The following is a 12326-nucleotide window of genomic DNA, read 5'->3' on the forward strand; positions in this document are numbered from 1 at the left end:
GGATTTATTTCTTTTTTTAATTCAGGGAGGTTTTGCTTCATATGTTTTGAAGTTGTTCATTAGGTGCATACTCATTTGCAGTCGTTACGTGTACTTGATGCTGTGATTCATATAACTATGAAATGTACCTTTTATACTTGTCAGTTTTGTTGTATATTAATAGAACTACTTGTGGTAGGCTAAAAAATGTCCCCCACTCCCACCTCCAAAGATGTCTATGTCCTAATCCCTGGAACCTGTGAATATATTTCTTTACGTAGCAAAAGAAACTTTGTAAATATGATTAAATTAAGAATCTTGCAATGGAAATTATGTTGAATTATCCGCATAGATCCAGCATAATCACAGTGAGGCAGTAGTGTAAAAGTTAGAAAAAAGAGATATGATGGAAACAGTGATGCACTTTGAAATGGAGGAAGTGGCTGCAAGCCGAGGAATTCAGGCAGCTTACAGAAGCAGGGAGAATTGGGGCACTCAGGTGGCTCAGTCAGTTAAGCCTTCTACTCTTGGTTTTGGCTCAGGTCATGATCTCAGGGTCGTGAGATCAAGCCCCACATCGGGCTCTGTGATCAGGAGAGTCTCCTTGAGATTCTCTCCTTCCCTCTCCCTTTGCTCCTCCCCCTACTCACGCTCTCCCACCCTCCCTCTCTCTCTAAAATAAATAATTTTTTTTTTTTTAAAGAAGCAGGACAAATAAAGGAAATGCATTCTTCTCTAAAGCTTCCAGAGGAAAGCAGTCTTCTAACATCTTCATTTAAAATTTTTGACACCCAGAACTGTGAAAGAATAAATGTATATTGTTTTAAGCCACTGTGTTTATGGTATTTGTTACAGCAATAATAAGAAACTAATATACCACTTCAGGTTTCTTTGGTTACTGTTTGCGTGTGTCTTTTTCTGTACTTTGTTTTAATCTCTTTGTGTCATCATGTCTACAGTGCATGTGTTATACACAGCATATTGTTGATTTTTTGCTTTTTTTCCCTAGTGTTACAATCTCTGCCATTTTTTGATGTGTGCAGTCCATTTATGATGAATTCAGTTACTGATATGGTTGGCTCTAGGTCTGTCATTTTGCTATTTGTTTATAGTTTGTCTTGTGTGTTTTATTTTTCTTTGTTCTTTTTTTTAAAGAAATTGAGAAAAACACAATCTTTTATATGTTCCTATGTATTTAACATTTCTGTTCTTCAGTCTTGTAGGTCTAAGTTTTCATCTTGTGACATTTCTTTTCAGTATGAAAAGCTGCTTTTAGCATTTCATAGAGTGCTGGACTGCTAATGACAATTCTGTTTTCTTTAAATAAAAGTGTTTTTTTTCTTCCTCTTTATTTTTGGTGGATGTGTTTGCTGGATATAGAATTCTGGATTGGTAGTATCATTCACCCCACACCCCAGATTTATTGAGATACAATTGACATATAACATTGTGTAAATTTAAGGTGTACAGTGTGATGATTTGATATATGTATATATTGTGAAATGATTACCACATAAATTGAGTTACTACATCCAACACCTCACATAATTACCTTTTTTTTTTTTTGTGGTAAAAATGTTTGTTTATTTTTAGGAAATTTCAAGTATACAATATAGCATTGTTACCATGTAATCAGTATGTGGTACATTACATCCCCAGAACTTACTCATCTTATAACTCGAAGTTTATACATTTTGACCGATGTCTCCTCATTTGTCCCACCCCTCAGCCTCTGGCAACCACTGTTCTCTCTGTTAATATGAGTTTGGTTTTTTTAGATTCTACATATAAATGAGATCATATAGCATTTGTTTTTCTCTGAGTTATTTCCCTTGGCATAATGCTTTCAAAGTCCATCCATGTTGTCACAAATGGCAGGATTTCCTTCATTTTTATGGCTTAATAATATTCCATTGTATCTGTATACCACATTTTCTTTATCCATTCATCCACTGGTGGGCACATAGGTTGTTTCCATGTCTTATGTATTGTGAATAATGCTGTAGTGAATAAGGGGGTGCAGATACCTCTTTGATACTGTGATTTAATTTCCTTTAGCTACATACCCAGAAGTGGAATTACTGGATCATATGGTAGTTCTATTTTTAGTTTTTTGAGGAACCTCCATGTTGTTTTCCATAGTGGCTATACCAATAGTATTATTATTTTACCTTTTAAAAAATGGCATTCCATTGTCTTTCTCCTTGGTTTCTTTCTTTTTTTTAAAAAAAATTTTTATATATTTGAGAGAGAGAGAGAGCATGAGATGGGGGAGGGTCAGAGGGAGAAGCAGACTCCCTGCTGAGCAGGGAGTCCGACGCAGGACTCGATCCTGGGACTCTGGGATCATGACCTGAGCCGAAGGCAGTTGCTCAACCAACTGACCCACACAGGTGCCCTCCTTCTTGGTTTCTGATGAGAATTCAGCAATCATTCATGTCATTGTTCCCCTCTGTTAATATGTTGTTTTTCTCTGTCTGCTTGCAGTATTTTCTCTTTATTTGGTTTTCAAGCAGTTTTGTTATGGTGTTCTTAGGTGTGATTTTCCTTATATTTATCTTGAATGGGATTCATTGAATATCTCATATCTGTACATTTTGCATTAAATTTGGGAAGTACTTTATCATTAATTCTTCAAATTATTTTCCTGCTCCATTATTTTTCTCCTGCATTTCCGGGGCTTCACTTTTTTTTTTTTAAGATTTTATTTATTTATCTGACAGAGACAGAGATAGCGAGAGCAGGAACACAAGCAGGGGGAGTGGGAGAGGGAGAAGCACTTGATATTGTCCTACAGATCACTGAGGCCCTTTATTTATTTTTTTCTGTTCTTTATATTGGATAATTTCTAGCAATCTATCTTCACATTCCATTGACCTTTTTTTCTATCCTCTCCAGTTTGCTGTTAATCCCATTCAGTTGGGTTTTTTATTTTTATTTTTATTTTTATTTATTTATTTTTTTTAAAGATTTTATTTATTTATCTGATAGAGAGAGACACAGTGAGAGAGAGAACACAAGCGGGGGAGTGGGAGAGGGAGAAGCAGGCTTTCCACTGAGCAGGGAGCTCGATGCAGGGCTCGATCCCAGGACCCTGGGATCATGACCTGAGCCGAAGGCAGACGCTTAACGACTGAGCCACCCAGGCGCCCCTGGGTTTTTTATTTTTTAAATTTTAAAAAATTTTTAGTTTTTTAAAATTATGGATATTATTCTTTTCTGATTAAGAATTTTACTTGGTTCTTTTTTATATTTTCTGTTTCCCTGCTGTGGTTCTTCATCTTCTTATTCATTATGACCATATTTTCCTCTTGTCTTTGAGCATATTTATATAGCTATTAAAGTCCTTGTTTGCTGATTCCAACATCTATGTCATCTTAAGTTTGTTTTCTAGTTAGTTACTTTTCTCTGGGCTGTGGCTCACATTTTCTTATTTCTTTGCATTGTAATACTTTTTTATTGTATGTTGGACATTAAATACATTACACTATAGGGCGTCTGCATTATGTTGTCTTTTTTTTTTTTTTAAAGATTTTATTTATTTATTTGACAGAGAAAGACACAGCGAGAGAGGGAACACAAGCAGGGGAAGTGGGGGAGGGCGAAGCAGGCTTCCGGCAGAGCAGGGAGACCAATGCGGGGCTCGATCCCAGGACCCTGGGATCATGACCTGAGCCGAAGGCAGACGCTTAATGACTGAGCCACCCAGGCACCCCTATGTTGTCTTTTTTAAATAAAATTTTTATTTGGAAATAACGTCAGACTTACAGAAGAGTTTCAAAGGTACTATATAGCATTTTTTCATACCCTTCACCCCATTTCTCCTAATGTTAACATATTAAGAAATCATTTAATCAAAACTAAGAATTAATAACTGTTCTACTATTATTAACTAACTGCAAGTTTTGAATTTCACCAGGTTTTCACTAATGTTCTTTTTATGTTCCAGGATCTAATCCAGGATACCACCTTGCATTTATATTTCCTGAATCTTCTCTGGTCTGTGGTAGTTCCTCAGTATTTCCTTATTTTTCATAACCTTGATATAGTTTAAAGAGTACTAGTCAGATATTTAGTAGAACGCTTCTCAATTTACAGTTACCTGATTTTTTTTTTTTTAATCTTTAGACTGAGATTATGGGTTTTGGTAAAATATACCATAGTAATTAGGTATCTTTCTTATTGCATCATATTGGAGGTATGTGATATTAATGACTTATTACTGGTGATTTACATGATTAACTCTGTTTATGTGTTAAATGTTGTGTTTGCTAGATTTCTCTACTGTAAAGTTACTGTTTTCCACTAACCATATGTTATTCTTTGGAAGCGAGTCACTAAGTCTTGCCAACACTCAAGAGGAGGAGAATTAAATGAATATCATGATGGGGGAGTGCCTGCATATATTATTTGGAATCTCTGTGTGAAAGATTTATAACTTCTCTCTCATTTATTTATTCAAGCATATATTTAATTAATATGGATTCAGAGGAGTGGCATCACCATGATGGCAGAGTAGGAGACCCCAGCTTCTATCCCCTCACAAAGAAGAATAATTAGCTATCTACTAATGAGAATAGCTCTGAAAGATCTCAGGAGTCTACTTAAGAAGCATCAGCAACACAGTGGGGCAGAAAAACTTGAGCATAACCACACAAAAAGGGTAGGAAGAACAGTTCTATCACCCACATATATATACTCAACTGATTTCTGACAAAGGCATCAAGAATATACAATTGGCTGGGCGCCTGGGTGGCTCAGTTGGTTGGGCAGCTGCCTTCAGCTCAGATCATGATCCTGGAGTCCCAGGATCGAGTCCTGCATCGGGCTCCCTGCTTGGTCGGGGGAGTCTGCTTCTCCCTCTGACCCTCCCCCCTCTCATGTGCTCTCTCTCTCTCGCTCTCTCAAATAAATAAAGATATACAATTGGGAAAGTATAGTCTCTTAAATAAATGATGTTGGGAAAACTGTATGTCCACATGCAAAAGAATGACATTGGACCCCCCCTTTTTTTACACCATATATAAAAAAAACTGGAATAAATTAAAGACTTAAAACTAAGACGGGAAACTGTAAAACTCCTGGTAGAAAACATAGGGGAAAAGCTCCTTGACTTGGTCTTGACAGTGATTTTTTGGAATGTACACTAAAAGCACATGTAACAAAAGCAAAAATAGTAAGGGACAGGTGAGGCTAGGTAGGGGACCACATGACTAGGGTAGTGGTGTGTGGGGGGGTGGATGTAGATACAACCAAGCTCACAGAAATCCCAGATGGGGAGAAATAGATGTGATACTTATAAGAACACCTTGTTTGTTCTCATGATAGTTACAAGTCTATCATGTTTGTTCTAAATATAGACATGATATTCACAAATTCACAAAGCCCTCAGTGGCACCCATTGGGTACCCCTCTCACTCCAGAGAGCTCTTTTCTTTCCTTTCTATTCTCACCCTCACTTAATAAATTTTCATTTCACTTCACCCTTTTGTCCTTGAGATTCATTCTTTGACTCTGTGAGGCAAGAATCCTGAAACCCTGCAACAATAGGGGTGCCTGGGCAGCTCAGTTAATTGTCTGACTCTTGATCTCAGGTCCTGATCTCCAGTCCTCATGTCTGGGTCATGAGTTCAAGCCCTGTGTTGGGCTCCATGCTGGGCATGGAGCGTATTTAAAAACAACAATAGGGGCGCCTGGGTGGCTCAGTTAAGGGTCTGCCTTCTCAGGTCATGACCCAGGGTCCTGGGATCGAGCCCTGCATCAGGCTCCCTGTTCCGCAGGAAGCCTCCTTCTCCCTCTCCCACTCCCTGCTTGTGTTCCCTCTCTCACTGTGTCTGTCAAATAAATAAAATATTTTTTAAAAATTACAACAAACCAACCCCCCCACCCACAAAAAACAAGAAAACAAATAAAAAAGCAAAAATAAACAAGAGGGACTATCTGAGATTAAGTTTTTGCACAGCAAAGGAAACAACAAAATGAATGGGGATGTGACTTAGTATAGCCACTACAGAAAACAGTATGGGGTCCCCTCAAAACATTAAAAATGGAACTAATGTATGATCCAGCAATCCCACTTCTGATTATATATCCAAAGGAAAGAAAATCACTCTTTTGAAGAGAGATGCACACTGCCATGTTCATTGCAGCATTATGCATAGTAATCAATACAGAAACGACTTTAGTGTCTGTGGATAAAGAAAATACATATTTATACACACTATATATATGAGAATATATATATATAATGGAAAATTATTCAACCTTTAAAAAATAAAGAAATCCTGCTATTTGCAACAACATAGATGAAACTAGAGGACATTATCTATGTAAAATAAGCCAGACCAGAAAGACAAATTTCACATGATCTCACTATGGAATCTAAAAAAAAAAAAGTGTTGAACTCATAGTAGCAGAGTAGAAAGGTCATTACCAGAGGCTAGTGGGTGGGGGAGAGGGGAGATATTGATCAAAGGGTACAAATTTTCAGTTATAAGATGATTAAGCTTTGGAGACCTAATGTACATACAGCATGGTGACTGTAGTTAATAATGTATTAACGAGAATGGATAAACAAACTGGTCTATTCATAGAGTGGAATATATTCAGCAATAAAAAGGAATGCATTACTGATACTTCAACATGGATGAGTCTCCTTTTATGAAAAACTTGGGGGGCGCCTGGGTGGCTTAGTCGGTTAATCATCTGCCTTTGGCTCAGGTCATGATCCCAGGGTCCTGGGATCAAGCCCCACGTCGGGCTCCCTGCTCAGCAGGAAGCCTGCTTCTCCCTCTCCCTCGACCTGCCATTCCCCCTGCTTGCGCGCGCGCGCGCTCTCTCTCTGTCAAATAAATAAATAAAATCTTAAAAAAAAAACTTGGGAAAGATACAGACTGATCTATGGTGATAAAAGGCAGATCAGTGGATGCCTAGAGAAAGGAGGGGCAGAAGGGCAGTAGTACAGAGTTCATAAGTAAACTTTCGGGGGTGACAGATACGTTTATTTTCTTGATTGTGGTGATGGTTTCATTGATGCATGCATATGTGTTAACTGGACCTCAATAAAGCTATTAAAAAATAATATATACTTGAGGGGCGCCTGGCTGGCTCAGTCAGAGTGTGTGACTCTTGATCTTGGGGTTGTGAGTTCAAGCCCCATGTTGGGTATAGGACCCTACTTAAAAAAAATAAATGTTTACGTGAAATTTGTTAGAGTAGATTTCGGGGTGCCTGGGTGGCTCAGTTGGCTAAGTGTCTGCCTTCGGCTCAGGTCATGATCCCAGGGTCCTGGGATCGAGCTCCGCGTTGGGCTCCCTGTTCAGTGGAGAGCCTGCTTCTCCCTCCCCCTCTGCTGACTGCTTCCCCGCATGTGCTCTCTCTCTCTAATAAATAAATAAAAATCTTAAAAAAAAAAGTAGATTTCAAGTGTTCTCAACACACACCCACACACACAAATGGTAACTGTTAGAAGTATTGAATATGTTAGTTTGTGGTAATCATTTCACAATGTGTTCTTATATCAAAAGTGCCACGTTATATGCTTTAAATATATACATTTTTAAATTTAATTAACATAATAGTGTATTATTAGTTTCGGAGGTAGAATTCAGTGATTCATCAGTTGCATACAACACCCAGTGCTCATTACATCAAGTGCCCTCCTTAATGCCCATCACCCAGTTACCCCATCCCCCCACCCACCTCCCCTCTGGCCACCCTCAGTTTGTTCCCCATAATTAAGAGTCTCTTATGGTTTGCCTCCCTGTTTTCCTCTTAGTTTATTTTTCCTTCCCTTCCCCTTCATCTATTTTGTTTCTTAAGTTCCACATATGAGTTAAATTATATGGTGTTTGTCTTTCTCTGACTTATTTTGCTTAGCATGATACCCTCCAGTTCCATCCACATCATTGCAAATGGCAAGATTTCATTCTTTTTGATGGCTGAGTGATAAATATGTACAATTTTAAATATAAATGCATGCAGATAAAAATCAGTCAGTATGAATTCATAGCTCTTTTTTATTCCTGAGTTATAATCCAATACTATTATTTATTTTGTTCTAATTGTTTCATTTTTAGCCATTGGGAGCTTTGTCAGCTTGGTTCCTGTGTCCTTCCGACAAGCCCTCATCTTTTTTTTTTTTTTAGTTTTTGAGTACTTCCTCATTTTCTAGCACTAAAAGGTGCCCCAGACTCATCTTGGATTTTCTGTGCCCTGATCCTAGATTTAGTCATTTCCTCAAGAAGCTATGGTTCTTATGCTGCCACCACGGCCTCTTCCTCCTCTTCCTTCTTCTTCAGCCATCTTAACTGTTTTTAAGTGTACAGTTCAGCAGTGTTAAATATTGTTATGGACTTAATATTTGTGTCCCCTTCCATCCCCAAAGTCATTTGTTGGAACGTTAACCTCCAGTGTGGCTTTATTCTTTATTTTGTGATGGGGACTCTAAATGTTACAGGATTTTTGTCCCCTTAGTGCCCAGGTTCTTGGTCACGCCACTTTGAAGAATGAAGAGGTAGACCAGATGGAGAGTGGTGGGCAGCAAAGCAGTTTGTTGAGCAAAAGTATAAAGCTCCCGCAGAGGGAGGGGGGCCTGAGGGGATTGCCCCCAGAGTTTCTAAGTTTAGGGGTTTTTGTGAGCTCTTTTGTGGAACTATCTTCAGCAATCAGGGTGTGCTGAGTTGTGCCAATTAGGGCTTTGGTCACGTATCTGTGTAGCTATTAGGTTAATGTCTCTGTGCTGATGGTCTTTTTTTGCTGATGTCTGGGGGCTTATGTCTTCACTGCCCCTTGACTGTGATATTGACAAATGCTTTTGTGGTTAATTGTCTTATTTTAGGACGTTTTGGAGAAGTCATTTCTGCAAAGGCTGCAAAGCAGAATGCTAGTGTGGTCCTGTCTAAGCTGCAAAACAGGATGTCAGTGCTATTTCATTTTAGCTGTCCTGACTCCATATTTTCTTGTTGGGGACCCTGGCTCTGACTACCTACCTGTCTAACTCCTAACATAAGGAAGTAATTAAAGTTAAAATAGGTCATGATGGTGGGGTTCTGATCTGTTAGAATTAGTATCCTTATAAGATGAGCCACCAGAGAGCTTGCTTGCTCGCTCTCTTCCTGTACACATGCACCGAGGAAAGGCCACGGGAAACCACGGTGAGAAGGACACTGCAACCCAATGGGGGAGTTCTCAGCAGATATCAACCCTGCAGGCAGCTTCATCTTGGACTCCCAGTGTCCCCAGCTGTGAGCAAATAAATTTCTGTTGTTTAAGTTACCCAGTCTAGGGTATTTTGTTATGGCCGCCTAAACAGACTGATACATGTATATTCACCTTGTACAACAGAGCTCCAGAAGTTTCTCATCTTGTGGCACTGAAACTATAACCATTAAATAACTTCCCCATTCCTCCCGCTCCCCAGCTCCAGCAATCACCATTCTATTTTCTGTTTCTATGAATTGACTACTTTAGATATCTCATATATGTGGAATCATAGAGTATTTGTCTTTGTGTGTGTGTGTGATGGGCTTATTTCACTTATCATAATGTCTTCAAGGTTCCTCCATGTTGTAGAGTGACACAATTTTCTTCCTTTTTAAGATTGAATAATATCCCATTTTACGTATAGACCACATTTTGTTTCTGTTGTTTTCTTTTTAAGGGCATCAACATTTGTTCTTATAGGCAGCTAAATTACTGGTAGATCTTTTTGGTTCTGTCAGGCTTTACTTTTTTTTCCTCGGTTCATGCTGATCAGCACTGCATCACCTCGGGTCTCTACTGGCTGTTGGCCCTGCAGGAGACCATCTCAGCGTGGGGGCTGGCAGGGGCTTGTCCTCTGCCTCTGCAGCCTAGCTCTTAGCCCAGGACCATGGTGGATTCCTATATCATTTTTTGGACACCTCTCTCGGCAGTCTCTCATCAGTTACCCTGCCCTGCAAACCCCAGGCACGTAAACAGCTCAAAACTTGCATTTCTGCCTCCTCTATTTAGGATTCATTTTCCTGCTTTGGGCCAGAAAGTGCCCCGAGGTAGGGTAATGCCAGGGTGATACTGGTGCTCACCTTTGCGTGTTCTGTTCTTTCAGGGATCACAGTGCTGCCTATACTTCTCTGCCTGAAAACAGTTGCCTTGTGTGTTTTGTTGTATATAGTTCTTTGGCTGAAGAGCAAGTCCAGTCTTACTCTGTCATGGTGGGAAGCAGGACTATACTAGGTTTTTTTTTTTTTTAATTTTTTAAACTTTTACTTTTTTAAAGTAATCTCTATGCCCAATGTGGGGCTCAAACTCGTGACCCTGAGATCAAGAGTCACACACTCCACCAACTGAGCCAGCCAGGTGCCCCAGAGCTATACTAGTTTTTATTAGTATGCTGTCCCTGCTTTTCATCTCTTTCCTGTCTTGAACTTATGTAGAGTTTTAATTCCATTTCTGTTTTCCTTATTTTAACTTTTTATTAATGTTTCACCTATTAGAAATATATTATTCACCCTTTAGATTGTATTTATTTGATTTGTTCCCCTTATAGTTGTCTTTGCATACAAAAATAAGAGAACAAGGAGAGAAAATTTAATGGAATTTCTGACCCGGTCAAGTGTAAAGATTAGAGCACAATCGGGAATATTTGGGGGAACAGAGGGGTACAGCATATTCACAAAACATATATCTGGGAAATAGCTCATTTTCCCCATGATGCCAGGCACATGCAGTCAACAGTCCATTTCTCTTGTCACATATGCTTAACCAAACGCTCCAAGGAATGATGAAATCGGTCCCATTTGGCATGCATCTATTTTCTCAAAAGGAAACAAAGCAAATATAAAATCTGAGATAAATTCATAACTAAGAACACTGTCATTTTTATTCCAGTTTCCATAATTGAAGTTGCTGGACTTCAGAGCAACTTCTCCTTGCTGAATAGACTTAGTGACATGGGAATCAATTTAATATGTATTTCATGAGTATCTAGAGAGAGTGGTGAGGCAAAAAAAAAAATCAGTTTAGAATATTAATTTCTTTTTTTATTTTTTATTGTTATGTTAATCACCATACATTACATCATTAGTTTTAGATGTAGTGTTCATGATTCATTGTTTGTGCATAACACCCAGTGCTCCATGCAGAACGTGCCCTCTTTAATACCCATCGCCAGGCTAACCCATCCTCCCACCCCCCTCCCTTCTAGAACCCTCAGTTTGTTTTTCAGAGTCCATCGTCTCTCATGGTTCGTCTCCCCCTCCAATTACCCCCCCTTCATTAGAATATTAATTTCTTAATCAGCTCCAGATTTTGAGTCATTTCCTGAAAAATTACTTCTGTTTTTATCATGCTGGACCATTTGAAAAAAAAAACAAAACTTGAAAACCTTCAGATTTCCTGCTTGCAGTTTAGACATTGGGCTGTTTCTTCACTGACATGTGTCTCTTCACACTTCTGTAATTTTACTTTCTCAACTGAATGTGAATGATATTAGTTGGAGATGACTGACAATGATATGTATTCTGTGTTACAGTTGTCTACTGAACCTCAAGCCCAGAATGACTACAGACCACAGCAAAAAGGTAAGTTTATCAAGTTAGTGTGCAAAACCATGCACAGTGCCCATAGACTAAGGGATGAGTGGGAGGTAGAATAAGTTTGGAGGAGAGGATGCAGAAAAATCAAGGGTAATTTGAAGGAATACATTTGGTTCAGTTGGAAGTCCAGACTTGGGATATGAAAATCTGGTATACGGTCAAGGATCTGATCTTAGTTAAGTCTCAGGTAAAGTCTTTTCTGACCGTTCACTTCTAAGGTCTCATCTATGAAACCCAAGCTAAGGCTGTTTAAATTCTAAGTACCTCTGTTTTTCTGACTATTAAATTGGGAGAAAGACCTCAGTAACTTTGCTAATGGGTAATAGTAAGAGTTTGTCAGAAAAGAAACTGATTCACATTACCTAGGTTCCCCTCCCACAGTATTGCACCAGAGTGTGACAGGGATAGGAAGAAGGCATTAAGAATACTACAAATAAGTATTCCCGGTGACTCTGGGGATTTGAGGTTGAAAAAGACATTTTTACGTGGAGCCCTGAGAGAACACTTTCTGAGACAGGCAGATCATAGTATAAGAGCCAAAATTAATATTTGATTTTATATCTTAGGCAATAAACTCCCATAAAGTATGTTCTTTAGTACGGCTTCATCAGCTTTCTCTCTTTTTGCTACATAGTCTTCTTATTATAATTTTTAGTGTTGTTCTTTGAAAGCATTGCTATAATTTGCTACATCATTCCAGTATGCTTGGACATTGAGATTTATTTTCATTACTATAATTTATATGGCATTGGATATTTTCATTTATATATA

The 12326-nt window shown here is 38.7% G+C and overlaps 1 protein-coding gene across 6 annotated transcripts in view; it reads left to right on the top strand.

Moving 5' to 3' along the window:
- The window catches only part of KLRG1 (killer cell lectin like receptor G1), a 49186-nt gene that overhangs the window by 8190 nt on the left and 28670 nt on the right, over positions 1 to 12326 (top strand). For 4 of the 6 annotated variants that reach the window (XM_036112952.2, XM_036112955.2, XM_036112956.2 and 1 more), the window contains exon 2: positions 11492 to 11540. In XM_036112952.2, the coding sequence (XP_035968845.1) occupies positions 11492 to 11540 (49 nt within the window). Of the gene's footprint in view, positions 1 to 8861; positions 9225 to 11491; positions 11541 to 12326 lie in introns of those variants that run through there. The other 2 variants (XM_036112951.2, XM_078075576.1) reach the window with 2 other exon arrangements.

This window comes from Halichoerus grypus, chromosome 6, assembly GCF_964656455.1.
Source record: "Halichoerus grypus chromosome 6, mHalGry1.hap1.1, whole genome shotgun sequence".
NCBI classification, from domain to species: domain Eukaryota; kingdom Metazoa; phylum Chordata; class Mammalia; order Carnivora; family Phocidae; genus Halichoerus; species Halichoerus grypus.